General features: G+C 38.2%; 1 protein-coding gene across 1 annotated transcript in view; it reads right to left on the reverse strand.

Moving 5' to 3' along the window:
- Obsc (Obscurin) overlaps positions 1–15,635 on the reverse strand; it is a 493,648-nt gene that overhangs the window by 425,386 nt on the left and 52,627 nt on the right. The window contains exon 2 of the mRNA XM_083139413.1: positions 3,193–3,259. Within this exon, the coding sequence (XP_082995539.1) occupies positions 3,193–3,232 (40 nt within the window). The 5' untranslated portion in view covers positions 3,233–3,259. The remainder of the gene's footprint in view (positions 1–3,192; positions 3,260–15,635) is intronic.

Raw genomic sequence — 15,635 nt, forward strand, 5'->3', positions numbered from 1 at the left:
GATTTTCCGAAATGGTCGGAGCACGGTCAAAAGCTGCCCCCAAGGGAAAAGACAATGCCAAGGGTAGAAGAAGAAGTAATCCAAGCCACGCCCACAGTAGTAAAACCTGGTCAGAGTCATCTATCGGCAGACGGCTGAACTTGTAGGACTTGAACATAACCCCGTCAGCCGATGGCCAGCCCCGCTACGGCCCGAATAAAGCCATTCTCAAAGGTGTTTGAAAATGCATATCAATGTTTGCAATGGCGTATTGTCACAATGGGCCTCTCAATTTGAAAAATAAAAAAAATCAGTTTACTCAGGAAGGATGCAAGAAAGGCTTGCAAGGTTAAATTTTTACAGTAACTTAGAATCGGGCTCTATACGCCGATCCAAAAACTGAGATATTTGACAGCTAATATCTATTAAAATATGGAAGTGATAAAAAAAATTCGATAATCACTGTTAAGATTCATCCTTTCTGATCAATTCACCACAAAGCTCATTCAAATGCCTCAAATAGTTTTCGAGTAAAAGTGTTCTGAATGAAGGTCTGTTTTTCTGCTGCCCATGATATGGCCTCTTAATATGCGAATGAACAGTTCACAACAGAAATTTCATTACTCACAAGTGTTTTTGAAACGTAATTAATGAATTTGGTTCTTCGCATTGAAACGATCTTTAAAGAATGAATCCCCTTTATGAAAGACCACGAAAGTTGACTATCAATTCGGGATTTCCTGGCAGAATTTAGAGTTTTTTTTATAGTCCAGTGAATTTGAAGCTTATGGCTCTGTAAATTTATGGAATCTAATTGTGTCAAGCGGTATTGATTGTTAGTCAAGAGAAGTGTCCAATGTAATAGATAAGTAATCTTTCACGAAGGTGATATTTTGTAAACTTTTCCCGAAAAATTTACAAGATAAGCGCACAATACGCGTACAGTATTCGCAGGCATGTATCTAGAAATATATTTCGGAGGGGTCCAAACCAAATCACTCTATTATAATGTTTAAAATAACACTGGGGAACAGTGAAATTGCGGCACAGTGTTTGAGAGCTAATTTAGGGCAATTTCATGCTGCAGAATAATGATATAATAATATATTTCCTGAATTGGCTCTAATTTATGAAATAAATGCAACTAAACCAAAATGGCGGAAACATAAGACATACATATAAATGAACTTCCAACAACAATTTAATATTTCTTTTTGTGATTACAATCATTATTATAAACATAAATTTATATAGGCCTATGATCATAATAATTAAGAAAATATGTACACAATGAAGTAACAAACTATGTGAAACGTTTTCTATACGATTTCCTGCTGTATTGATTTTTAGGTCAATCCCTCTGTAAGCTCCAACAGTAGTTGGCCATCATGTGGCGATCCCACCGTCCCTGGTACCTTTCTTCCATTATCCTTATATCCTGATGGAACCTTTCTCCCTGTTCTTCACTAAAATCACCAAGGTTCTCGGGGAATCTGTCAATGTGGCTATGTAGAAAATGTATCTTCACACTCATATTAGCTCCCAATTTCTCAAAATTTTTCAACATAATTCCAACTATATCGCGGTAGTTTTCTGCTCTGTGATTAAAAAGTTTTTGAAAACGGACACAAAGCTCAGCCAGACCTCAGATTCGATGTAAGACATGTAAGTTGTAAAATTGGCATCATTTATAAGTGTACGAATTTGTGGTGGTCCGTCAAAGATTCCTGCCTTCAATTTTTCAATACTTAGTCCTGGAAAAGTGTGGCATATATATTTGAAACAATCACCACTTGTATCTAAGGCCTTGACAAACTGTTTTATCAACCCAAGTTTAATATGCAGTGGCGGAAGGATGATTTTGTCCCTATCTATCAGCGGTTCATGAATGATATTAGCTTTTCCCACTAATATTTTCCAAACTTTTATCGTCCAATGCTTTTCTCTAGCACGACTATGCCATAAACATAGGAAACAGGGATATTTTGTGTACCCACTTTGCTGTCCTAGTAAAAAATTCACCATCTTCAAATTCACACACACGAGCCACTTATGTTCAGCATAATCAATTTTTTTCTAAAACCATTTTTATGTTTTGGTATTCTTCCTTAAGCTTTGTTGAGTGTCCGATATATTGCCTAGCAATGCTTCATAAGTTGCCTAGAAACATTTTACAAATAAATAAATAAGTTTCTTAATGGGAATTTCAGTCAATTTTCAAATTTTGATATTACCGAGAAAAGCGTAGAGTAATTTTACCTCCTACATTTTCCATGGTGTGTTTATTTTTATAACTGGAGTCAATTCAACTGAACCAATCATACAATTGGCAATCACAGCTGTTTTGTGTGCTGAAACTGTTATTAAACTTTATGCCACAAAATAAAATCTTTTTTTTGTTCCCCAGTGAATTAATTATATTGAATTAAAATAGTATTAATAAAATATTCAAATTAGTTAATATATTTTTATCACATGAATAAGATGGTATAAAGATAGTGATATTACAGCATGTATTCATTATCTAGCTTACGTATAATTAAGGTCGGCAATTTTCTTTTTTTAAGAAAAACATCTGCTGTGGCAAGGAAATTAATGTCAAATAGATAAAGAATTAAAAAATTATTGAGTATCAAAAATGAATGTTAGATCGTTGACAACAAGTTCCTGGTAATATTTTATGCATGTTATTATAAGTAGTAATAAACCTTGGATAAATCGTTTTTGGTACTGTCATTTAAAAAAGTCGCATGATCCCAAAATAATCCTTGCCTACCAAACAGTTTGGCGAAAAATAAATAACCCTTGATTAAACAAATATATTTTCATTATTTAATTTTAGTTATTTTATTATTCCATTATTTAATTCTTGTACTTGGTAAGTCTTTCTGCGGGGACTTCGGACCTCCTGAAACCCCCTAAATACGTCCTTGAGTATTCGTCACGTTTTCCATACCCTAAATTACGTCACAGTAATATCTTAATCCAGATGAATGAATATATCAGTAGAATTGATTTTTCACTACAACGAAGTCAATATTTGTAGTTTATCGAATTCTGTTCAAAATACATACATATACTACAATTAGGTTTAATAAGTGTCGGAAGTATGGTCAAAATATCATTGCTTTCGGTGTTGATATGTCGGCTCTTGACACTTATTACACACGTTCACAGGCATGCAGGATGTGGAAGGGAAGAGTTGACACTGACCTTCTTTCCTTTTCACGGACATTGTTCTGGAGATTGACATGGTTTATCCATTGGTTCACTCCTGCACCTGCAAGAGAGAATAATGAGATTTATTTAGTCCCGGCCAAGAATCTGTCAAGAGTCTTTAAACACGGCACTTTTATAATCAGAATTCCTTTTAACCTTTCGGTGGAGGCGTCAACGGTGCATTCCACCGGGATCCAGAACTTTCTGTGATCTCCCTCCAAGTAGAAAAGACAAAGCAGCGGGATGACGTAGGCGGATAAGAAGAACGAAAGTTAAAATGTTGAAAACTCTAAAGAAACTGCCGAACAACTTGATTTACGAAATTTGAGAACTGGATAAAGACATTTGCCATTCATCAAAGACAGTTGCGGCGATTGGGTTCCAAAACTGGGGAGGGGGGGGAGGAAGGATCCAAGACTAGGGGGAAGGGGGCAAGAACAGTTTACTTTCGCTTGGTAGATAAGATTTAGCATAGTGCGGAGGCAAAAGTGGTAAAAAGAGAGGGAGCAACTGCCCCCTCGTCCCCCCCTAATCGCCGCCACTGATCAAAGAACTCGAAATGCATCATCTAGGGTCCCTGGTTCGATACCCGGTGGAAACAAATAGCGGTTCGGATTCCACTTTAATCTGTAGTGTCAGTGCATAAAGTGGACTTAAAAGTCAAACACGGCGCTCAAAATCAGGGTTTGGCATGTTTAAAACAACTTGTTTTAAATGTCTAAAACACATTTTGATACTTGATATTTGATAACCTGTGGTTATTTGCGTGTCTTCTAACTTTGTCTATTCGTTAATCCGTGGCATTTTGTTTACTGTGCAAAGAAATCTGTTCAGTGGCCGAAAATGTATATTTAGTTAACAAAGAATGATGAATACCCGCAGGCCACGTTTAAAACAACTGGCTATGTTTTTTACAAGTGTTTAAAATATTTAAAAAAATTAATACTATATGGATGAAACAGTTTTGTTCCTCACTTAGTTGTTAATGTCAATATTTAGTTGCATTCACGATAAAATATATTTAAAAAAAAAAACAGAGTAGCTACCACGTGGACTGAGTGAGGCCTGGCAACGGTGGATTAGTTGAAGCTTCTCGAACAGCCTACAGCCTAACATAAATAGGTATTTTAAGAAGTTAGTCAAGAGCTTACTTTATAACTAGGAACACAGACCTTCCTTGGATGATTAACAGATTCTCTATTAATCATTATTCTCAGAAAGTTAACTCCCCTTGGCATTATGTTTTAAACGTTTTATTTTTTCGGTTCTTGATTAAAACACTGTTTAAAACATTAAAAACATGTATAGAACGAAAAACCTGTTTGTTTTGTTCCTTTTTTTAAAGAAACAAAACTTTTGCCAACCCTGCTCAAAATGCCTCAAATCGAGGTTGGCACATATAAACGTGTAATTTCGGTTTCTTTAAAATTATAGTGCCTGATTGTGATTTGTTCAGCAAAAAAGTACGCGCTGATGCAATTCTCTGTGAAAAAAAACCTGCTTGGGTTCTTTTTAGTGAATTTTATGTTTTTTGGTGTGCTGAATCTGAATATGACCTCCATTTTTTCCAAGCACGTACAGTTTTCTTGCAAAAGAAAAGAAAATAGTATTGAATCCACAATTCTCGGTCAAAAAAACATAATTTTATTATCGACTATAACACAATTAAATTTGTTATCCATGAAACACAGTTGATTGATACATGCTCAATATTCACAATGTTGACCTGTGAAACCTTTTTTTTTTTTTCTTCTCTTTCATACTTCTCCTGGTGCGCTTTCGTTTCTCGGTATTTCCAGTTTCCCGCTTAAGCATCCAGCATCTTCCTTGGTAACGTCTCTCCATTTCCATAACATCTTGATGGAATCTTTCCCTCTGCTATTCACTATAGGCTCCTAAGTTTTCAGGAAAGTGGTCCACGTTTGAATGTAAAAAATGGACCTTTAAGCTCATGTTGCAGCCTTGAGCTTTAAATGCAGACAGCATTCGTTCTACAATGTTTTGTTATTTTGCTATCTTTATTTCCCAAAAAATTGTGCACCACATCTTTAAATGAATCCCATGCTTCTCTTTCAATTTCATTCATGGAGTCTGGAAAGAAGGAATCGGACAAAATATTACGTATGTTGGGTCCTACAAAAACTCCCTCTTTCAACTTGGCTTCAGACAGTTTCGGGAACTTGGAGCACAGGTACTTGAAATCTCTTGGTAGAGATTTCACAAACTGCTTTATAAGCTCCAATTTGATATGAAGAGGCGGGAGTAGAACTATTTCACGTGGAACCAGGCTATTACTTATGGCGTTCTTTTCACCCGGAAGGGTCTCCCCGATGGCGCAGTGGTAGCGTCGTCGCCTTGTAATCAACGGGTCCCGGGTTCGATACCTGGTGTAGGCACAAGTGGTTCGGATCCCACTATAAACTGTAGGTCCAGTAACGATTAGCCTTACTGTGCATAAATTGGACTTAAAACACCAAATCAATTTTCACCAGGAGTTAGGGCATCTCGAAGTGGCCAGTCGTTTTTTTTTCCAATGAAGATCTCGGGCTCGACTATCCCATAAGCACAGGAAGCAGAGATACTCTGTATATCCTGACTGTTGGCACAACAACGTGGTTAGTATCTTGAAGTCTCCACAAGCCATCCAGCGATGACCTTTGTACTTAATTTTCTCAAGAATTAGAGCCAAATCTTTATAACTTTCTTCCAGATGCACTGAGTGTCCAACAGGAATTGAAGCGAATTCATTTCCATTATGCAGCAACACTGCTTTGAGGCTTGTTTTGGAAGAGTCTATAAATAAGCACCATTGGAATGATTCGTATTCTATGTCAAATTGCCTCATGGGCCCAGGGACATCACTACAAAAAAAGAGATTTCCCTCTTTAGAATAAAACGATGTGAATTCTGTCTCTCTATGTCTGTACCACGAAAACGACGTTCCAAGTGATAGAAGGTTTTTATTCTTGAATCTTGATCCCAACAATTCAGCAGCGTCTTTTGAAAGTCCCAAATTTCTAACAAGATCGTTTAACTCGTTCTGTGGAAAAAGTAGAGGCCCCTCATCGATAGAAAAATCAGAGTCAGAATCTTCCTGTGCTGGTATTGCATCTTCTTCTTCTGATTCCAATCTGATATCATCCAAATTAGGGGGTGGATGTGGTATTGGTATTTCGCTGGAGTGAAGGACTGAACGAATAGCTGAATTTAGTTTTGGGTAAGTTATTTCTATTTTGTTTCCTCTATTGAAACCTTTAACATTGACCGAACAAAAGTAGCAGTCATGTCTGCGGTTTTGCTGTTCACGCCACATCATTGGGATGCCAAAACGAAAAGATTGCTTCTTACCCTTATACAGATACAACAAGCGGAGGTCTTCTTCACACCTTATGGGAAGCCCAGGCCTTGTCTTGATCCACAAGTTTCAGTTTGAAGTATTCGAAATAAACTTTCTTCACGAAATCACTTATGTTTCTTTGCTCTTTAACAGTGTATTCGCCACAAATAATACAAAAGCTATCCGGAGAAATAACACAGCCTCTTGGAGGCATATTGCGAGAAGATGAAAGAAAGACTCGTACTAGCAAAGCTTGAATTTATAACTAGTAATGATGGATAAACAAATAACCTGTACGTACAGTTACTGAATAGAACAAGTCGGGGCTTGTTTAATCTTGTTGTCACCCACACCTCCACGACAACTTTTCCCAAGAACCGTATGAATCACGTCAATACATGATGGTTCTGTGAGCTGGCCCAAATTCCCCTCCCCCACAATATCCAATCCATTATTTCCTTCTCCTGTCCTCCATTTTCTCTTTTTTAACTCTTTATCTTTATTTTACAAGTCATTTTTGAATAAGAATTTTCAAATCGAGAATAACTCGCACGATTTTTGTTCAGCGTAAGATTCCGAAGCTGTACACCTACAAAAACAACTTTTCCGAGAAACTCTGACGTGATGGAATTTTAAAAAAATATTTTTCGCGTATTCAGCATACAAAAATCTATAAGAAACAGTTGAAATATCCTATGCAGTTTTTTGGTTGCAGACCCCCCCCCCCCGAAAAAAGTCCCCAAATTTGAAGATATCTTGAAGTTTTTAAACAGCTGTAGATCAAAAACTAGAGAGCTCAAATTAGTGTCATGCTCTTCTTCTTTTAATGAACTTTAATTTGAAATGCATCATGACTGTGCCATTTGAATTTTGTAAATTTCCAAAAACTAGAAAAAAAAATGAAAATTTCAAAAACACCCCTTTTAATTATTTTTTTTGAGAATATATGTTTTTAAGGTTCATGCTTTTCCTATTGGTTGATTTGACATGGAATGACCCTTTAGGATAAGTTTCTACCAACAACCCCTACTTCGGGCTATGACCCCTCCCTTCCCCCCGCATGTGAATGAAAGGTAACAACGCTTATGCACTTACAGATACACTTTACGAGCAGAATCGGAAGATTCATAAAATAAAACTCTAAAAATAATTGAATATAAATGTTGGTTCCATTTAACAGTTAACTTTGTTGCAGAACAAGCAGGGTGGTATTTGTAGAGATGGTGAGGGGGAATTTCCTCCTCTGGATACTACAACCTCTCGGTGATATTTGGCTCTTTGTAGTTTTCTTATTTAGCGTCGCGTTTTTGTCACTAATGGCTAATCGCGACGATGATTGTGGGTGATGATTTGATGAAGGGACACTCAGAAATAGCAACTATGCCCACGCGGAGTGTGAACCTGGGGACTTCGACAGTGTTGTCGTAAGTCGACAACTTAAACCAGCTATTTGATTCTCGAGATAGATGGTATCCACATGGACTCATATTCAGAAAAATTCTTAATCTTTTATTAGTGCTGACCACACGTAGCGTAACACGTGTCTACGCATTGATTCTAATTAATATATTCATTATTTATATTGCAGATAAATTACCGTGTGTCAAGAAAATGGAGAAAGTCATGCTGACCTTCTGCATTGGTAACTTTGTAAATTGCTCTGCAGAGGGTAACAAGACATTCCGACCACCCTGTATGATATTGATAGAAGGCCTCCCCGATGGCGCAGTGGTAGCGTCGTCGCCTTGTAATCAGTGGGTTCCTGGTTCGATACCCGGTGGAGGCACATAGCACGGTAGTTCGGATCTCACTTTAAACTTTAGGTCGAGTCCCGATTAGCCTTTCTGTGCAAAAAGTGGACTTAAAACAACAAATCAATCTATCAATCAATGATATGAACCGATTTCCTGCATGAGATCCCAACAATGGCCAACGTTTAATTCGCAAATTGCCATTCGACAGGTAGTGTCGTTGTGTACCAGAGATGAAGTTCGCTTCTGTTCGATCCCTAGTCATTTGGGCATAAAAAGGAAACGAAGCAGCCGATGCTGCCGCGAAGTTTGCTGCTGCAGACGGCGACGTTCTCGCCTACCTTCTGCCAGCTAGGAACCTGCAGAATGTTTTTCGTTATTCCGTTCTTGAAACGTGGCAGCCAGAGTGGGATGAAGTACGGGGGAACAAGGTTCGAGCTATCAAGCCCATCACTGGCGCTTGGCGTTCCTCGTCCCGTCCCTCCAGCCGAGAAAACCATCTTAACGCGGCTCCGAATCGGACACAGACGTCTCACACATCGTCATTTGCTGCAAGGACTGGACCCTCCGTTGTGCCGTAATTGTGACGTCATTTTAAGTGTTCGGCACATTCTTCTCGAATGTACCGATTGTAATTACCTCAGACAGGGTTAAAACCTTTACAACGATTTGTCATTTATGTTGAGAGACGATAACAGTGTTTTGGCCAATGTTTCTGGCTTTCTGAGAAGAGCACGCCCTTTACACTGTTTCTGAAGTAGTTTTAAAACTATCCTAACCTTTATTAATGTGTTGCATTTGCGGGCCCATTTACAACCTGTATTTTTAACTTTTCCCAAGGGGCATTTTACACCCCTTTTTTAAAATTTTGAGGTAAGGGTTTTAGATAAGGGGATCTTCCCCGTATACAGTGAAGGGTGCAACATGGCCATGCATGCCGACGCCCCCATTCTTTTTTCCAAGCAAGCAAGCCAATTGCCATTGATCAAGCTTTACCACGACTTGCCAAAATAGTTGAACAACGCTTTGGAAAAATCTTCAGAGTGCAAGTGCAATGGGTTTAAGAGCAATTTTAACTTGACAGGGTCTTGACCTCTTGGTGCAAGCGCCAACGATCCCCGTTTGACTCAGGCAATGATTCAGCCCAAAGTAAGTATATATATAGTTGAGAAAGTAGCGCAGTCTTCCCTCCCGAAGCTGAAAAAAGAGGGTCGTGGGCGGTCCCAACCCTGACGTCACTCACGGGACAGGGGGGACTCTGTCACTGACCTTTCCGCTTGTTATAGGATCTGCATTTGTGCGAGAGAGTGTGAAAGTGCCTTGTTTTTCCTTTTTCTGTAGCTTGTGTGATAGTGGAGATTTTTTTTTTTTTTTTTTTGCAACAACAATAACATTTAAGGAAGATGCCGCGCAATTGTGCTGTTGCTTTGTGCCCGAACAACGCAAGAAATACTGTAGGTGTAAGCTACTTTTCGTTCCCAAAGGATCCGATTACGTGCAAGATATGGGTTTCAAAGTGTAAGAGGTTAGATCCTGTTAACACCAAAACAGCGACAGTGTGCTCATCGCATTTTCTGGCTGCTGATTACGAACGGAACTTAAAAGCAGAACTGCTGAGCATTGCCTGTAGACCGCAACTTAATAAAAACGCTGTACCAAGTTTAAATTTGCCTGGTTGTGTGGTGAATTGTAGTAGTGTGCAACAGCCAAATGACATAATTGATCGAAGTGGACGTGCCAATAAACGTCAGATTAGAAAGCGAGCAGTGGAAAAACTTGAAGAGTTGTCTCCTCGCAAAAGAATTTGCATGGCACATAATTCAGAGACTTTGAGTACTGGAAATATATCCAATCTGCAACAAGATAGTGAGTTGGAAACGCTGACAAAGAAATTAAAATGTGCTGAAGAACAAATAAAGAAACTGCAGTCACTACAGGATGAAAGTGCTAAAAAAGTAAACAAAGTAAAGAAACAATGCAATCGTTTATTACATAAAGTGAAGAATTTACAAATTAGCAATAAAAGTTTGAGGCAACAGTTAGTAAAACTTCACAAATCAAAGCAATCTGCTTTCAACGTGTCTAAGAAAGTAAGGGAAATTCTTCAACCAGTATTTTCCTCCAACCAAATCGAATGTCTTCTTAGCCACAAAAGCAGACCGAAACTGTGGTCGAGAACTGATATTGTAAGTGCATTAGCACTTAGGCATGTGTCAAGAAAAGCTTACACCTACATGAGGAAAAACATGAAAATCCCTCTTCCAAGCATTTCCACTTTGCGTCACTGGACAAAAAGTTTCAAGTGTAGACCAGGCCTTCTGAAAAGTGTTATTGATGTTATGAAGAGTTATGGCGAATCACTTCAACCACACCAAAAGTGCTGCGTATTATGCTTCGACGAAATGAATATATACTCCAAAGTTGCGTATGATGCTGAGAGTGACACTGTCATGGGACCGTTCAAGAATGCACAGGTAAATAATTTATTACTTTACTTGCTAGTAGAATTAACAAGTTATTTATATAATGTTAGAACGTAACAGAAGTCCAATTCTAGCATAACGAATGAGCAAGTAATAATTTTCATTCATTCATCATTGAGAGCCTTTCCGATGGCGCAGTTTTGGCGTCGTCACTTTTCAATCAAGGTGTCCCTGGTTTGATTCCCGGTGGAGGCACATAATGGTTAGATCCCACTTTAAACTGTAGGTCCAGTCCCGATTAGCCTTACTGTTAGTGTTGCCCACGAGACGAGACTTTGGCCTGTCTCGTCTCGTGGAAATGCTGTGAAATGCTGTCTCGTCTCGAAAATATTAGTTTGTCTTGGAACACATGATCAATCTCGTCTCGTCTCGAATTTTTAAAAGCCTGTCCCGTCTCGTCCCGTGGGCAACACTACTTACTGTGCATAAAGTGGACTTAAAACACCAAATCAATCCAAATCATTCATCATTGACTGCGGAGTTTTTCCGCTGCAACCTTCATCTTTTTCTATCTTGCATTAGCGTGTGCGCGCGTATGTATTCTTACTGTGTTGGAAATGTGAAAAGATATAAGGTAAAATATGAATAAAATTGCTAGGGTGTGTTCACCAAAACTCAGCGTTAATTTTTTGACTGAAGTTTTTCTAATAGAAGTAAACTACTTTCAAGTCCTTAAAATAGTGTTACATAGCATAATTAAGAATGAAAAATACATATTAAAATTTGGAAAGACACATCTCGATAGACTGTGTTATCAGGATGAAGTACTAAATTTATTAGTAGTTCATAATGAGATTATTATCAAGTATTAATACCGTAATTATTGCTCGGATATTACCAAGATTTTAGAAAGTATTTTTTTTTTTACAGGTCATTCTGGTTCGCGGATTGTACGCCCCATGGAAACAAACTGTATACTACAACTTCGACACACAAATGACTAAGGAGATCTTATATTTAGTAATATCAGCAGTGCAAAGTGCGGGCTATGAAGTTGTTGCGTGTGTTTCCGACTTGGGAGGTGGAAATATAAGAGTTTGGCGAGAATTAGGTGTCGCTTCGAGTCATCCTTCTTTTGTGAATCCGAATGATAAGGGACGGAACATTTGGGTATTTGCAGATACTCCACACATGCTTAAATTGCTAAGAAACCATTTTATTGATAAAGGTTTAGTCTTGCCATCGCAGAATGTCGTAACAAAAAAAGTCATACAGTCAGTGTTAGATAAAAATGAAAGTGAACTTCATTTGCCTTTATCGATAACGGATGCACACATTTGCCTTTATCGATAACGGATGCACACATTTGCGTATCAGGTCGCGAGAGACAAAGAGTATTCTATGCCGCTCAGTTATTTTCTAGAAGGACAAGCAGTGCTATATGTTATTTATTCCCAAATGAAGTTGAAAGTGCAGAATTTTTTGCATTAATTAACAACTGGTTTGACATAATGAATTCGTATGTTAAAGAGAATTTTGATGTGAAATTAAAAAGTGCTTTTGGGGTGCATCTTGGACATCAAACCAAGGTATTAAATGAAATGAAGCAGGTCATCGAAAGTGTTCGCGTGAAAGGACATGGAAAATTGTTGCCTTTTCAGCAAGGAATGATACAATCTATCAACGCATTATTTGGGCTCTATCAGGATATGAAACAGAAACACAATATGAATTTTTTACTGACTGCAAGGTTGAATCAGGATGTAATTGAAAATCTTTTCTCGCGTCTTCGTGGCATGGGAGGTTTCTATGATCACCCTCTCCCTACAGAATTTAAAAACCGACTTAGGCTGCTGTTGTTAGGAGTGAATATAGGACAACTTCCCCTAAAAATGCCAACCAGGGATCAGTGCGAGAATGATGAATTACACAGTAGGACATACAATAGTGTTTTTAGTACGATGGTGTCTGACCTTTTACTTGACAAAGAGGAAGGCGAATCAAAGACGAAGGATAACACCGATGGCAGCGAACTCCAGTTTCCAACAGAGTGCAGTGACAACGAAGCCCACGACTGTTCCAAGGAAGGTTTACATTATATCGCAGGTTTCATTGCGCAAAAGTGTCGGCATTTAGATAAAGATTTGGGTTCTCGTACGGATAGTCTTCCTCCCGTTCGTCAAAAAGAGAAAAAATGGGTTGACATAGTGTCGCGTGGTGGACTGTATAAACCTACTGAAGAATTTTTCCAAATCATTGAAGAAATGGAAAATACATTTTGTTTATACAATCCTCCCGGTGATTTAAGCAGGGAATGTGGAGTAATGAAAACAATGAGGAAATTATTACTTTTCAGGTTTGCAATGATAAAGAAGGAAATTATAGATTTATTTGTCAAAACTCGGACATACATTCGTATCAGGCATTTAAATTCGAAAATTAAACACAATCGAAGTCTGCTCAAGAAAGGTAAAAAATGGTTGTTATCTAATTAATGCCAACCTGTAGTCAGGCATGACTGACTTTGGAGCGGAAACTTGTGATAACAAATGAGAAACATGTACTCAATATTTTGTGTGTGTTGACGCTTCACGGGATATAAAAAGCCAGACTCTCAAATGAAGCGTGAACAGAGTGTGAAGTGAAATAACAATAGTGTTTGGATTATTTATGTTTGCTACATGTGCGCAGTGCAGTGTGTGTGCTTTTTGTGTATTTCCTGGCGTTTTGTTAATGCTTCTTTCCTGGACATGGTAAGTCACATTTATCAATTAATTTTAACTTGTGCATGGTAGTATATTTTCTTTCATTTGTATTTACATTTTGGTATTTTGATATTGTAATGTCTCGGCCCCAGTGATTTATTCACTAACTTCGCCCTAACACTCCACACAGTTTTTAAAAAAGGACAACTTTGTGGTTATTTTGGCTCTAAGTATACCTATTCACCCCCATAAACACGAACTTACACCCCTAAAAGAGAAAATTCTGAATAGACCTCTGCTCCACCCCCGAGCCGGCTTTCCCGCTTTTCATTACATGTTAATTATATTGATAGTTAACCTTCGGCGACACAGTTTACTAGATATAGTCTGCTCTAAACATATACATTTACTTACACACACACGCTAGAACATTCATTCGATTTTTAAGACAAATTTATTTCCAAAAACACGGAAGAAGTATATGAATTCCTATGCCGTTGCTGGTGCTCGTCTTTGAGATGTCCCGTGGCTGACGTCATCCATGGAGGTTCACGAATGGTTCCGAACTTTTCCGAACGCCAGACTGCACCTCCCTGATTCAGCCCATCTGCCTCAATGCTCCCTGATTCACAGATGGTCGCCATGGACGCCCATGAGCCAGAGAGCTTTAAATACGACCAGCTGAAGCATCATCGAAGAGCTGTAAAACCATTTTTAGCAGGGAACAGTCTACAAAGTGCGACACGTAGAGTGGTCGTAAAATATTAGAAACTTGGCTAGGATCTTGCGATTCGCGGAGCATTGATTTGCGAAAAGGGGCGGTCACGTTTACGTAACTGGCGGGAATATCAGCACTTCCGTAACAAACAAGTTTGCAAATCAAATTTTTAATATATTCCTGAACACCTATGTTCGTATGACGAAACATTTTGGCGACTCTCTTTGGGTAACGGGTTTGTCACGTTTGTTGTTGTGTTAGTCATCCGGAAGAAGTTAAAAAATAATTTTGCCATTCTAAAAATTTATGTATTTCAGAAGTCATAAATTGCAGCTTAATTTACTTATTCACTATATTTTGAAACCACTACACAAAAAAGATTGGGAACCCCCGAGAGATGCCCAACCTCCACCCACATACATTCAAAGGTATGCGTTTACTGTCCTGATGCCTTTAAATAAACCAGGACGTTAGTTTCTCTGAATTTAAACGGTTCCTCCTCTTTCCCTTTTTCTTTCTCTGTTTATTACTTAAAATATACAATATATAATACAAAAATAGACAAAGAACATAGTAGACAATATTGTTGAGTTTATATACAGGGTGACTGGTAATTAGATGTATTCCCTGAAAGGGGTTAAAGTAGAGACAATTTGCAAACAAATTGACCATATGATACCCCGTCCGAAAATTAGTAGTTTTCGAGATAATCGAATTTCTATTGTTTTTTTAAAAAATGACAATTTTCCACATAAATAGATGAATTGAGAAAAAACTGCTCATTGTATGGAACTTATTTCAGCATTTTCTGATAGCTAACAAATAAGTGGTTCGTTGAAAAAAGTTTTTCCCAAATAACAATCACATGTAAGTAACGGGTGGGTCTAAACTTACAAGTGATGATAAAAAAATGCACTCTTAGTTTACTTGGCAACGTATTAATAACAAAAATGGTATGACACGAAGCGTACAAATTACTTTAATTACTTCCTTGTGTCATCTGCTATCCAACAAGGTACAAATGTTGCTAACATTCACATTTGTGTACAAGAAATAATGCTTCATTCATCTTCATGTGAATGGAATCAATGAACAAAACAATTAAAGAACATTACACATCTTGCTCAAAGTGAGCACCTCCGTTGCGAATGCAGGCACGCAGGTTTTTACGGACATTTGGTCTCGTAACTCGTGATGTGATGGTGTCCTTGATGTGTTGACCAGCTGTTAAGATCCTCTCCCTGAGCTCTGCTTGCGAGTTTACCGGTGTCTTATCAACTAATTCTTTCATGTGTCTCCACATGTAAAAGTCGCTAGGCGTCAAATCGGGGGATCGAGCTGGCCAGGGAATCAGGCCGCCTCGGCCAATCCATTTCTTTGGGTAATTTTCATCCAGACACTGTCGCACGCCCAGGCAGAAGTATGGATGGCCTTCATCAAGAATCATTTGATCGAGCCATTCATTTCCTGCCCCAAAATCTTAAATGGCATCACTTAAGAAAA

Source organism: Lepisma saccharinum, chromosome 17, assembly GCF_977018435.1.
Source record: "Lepisma saccharinum chromosome 17, izLepSacc3.1, whole genome shotgun sequence".
Taxonomy (NCBI): Eukaryota; Metazoa; Arthropoda; class Insecta; order Zygentoma; family Lepismatidae; genus Lepisma; species Lepisma saccharinum.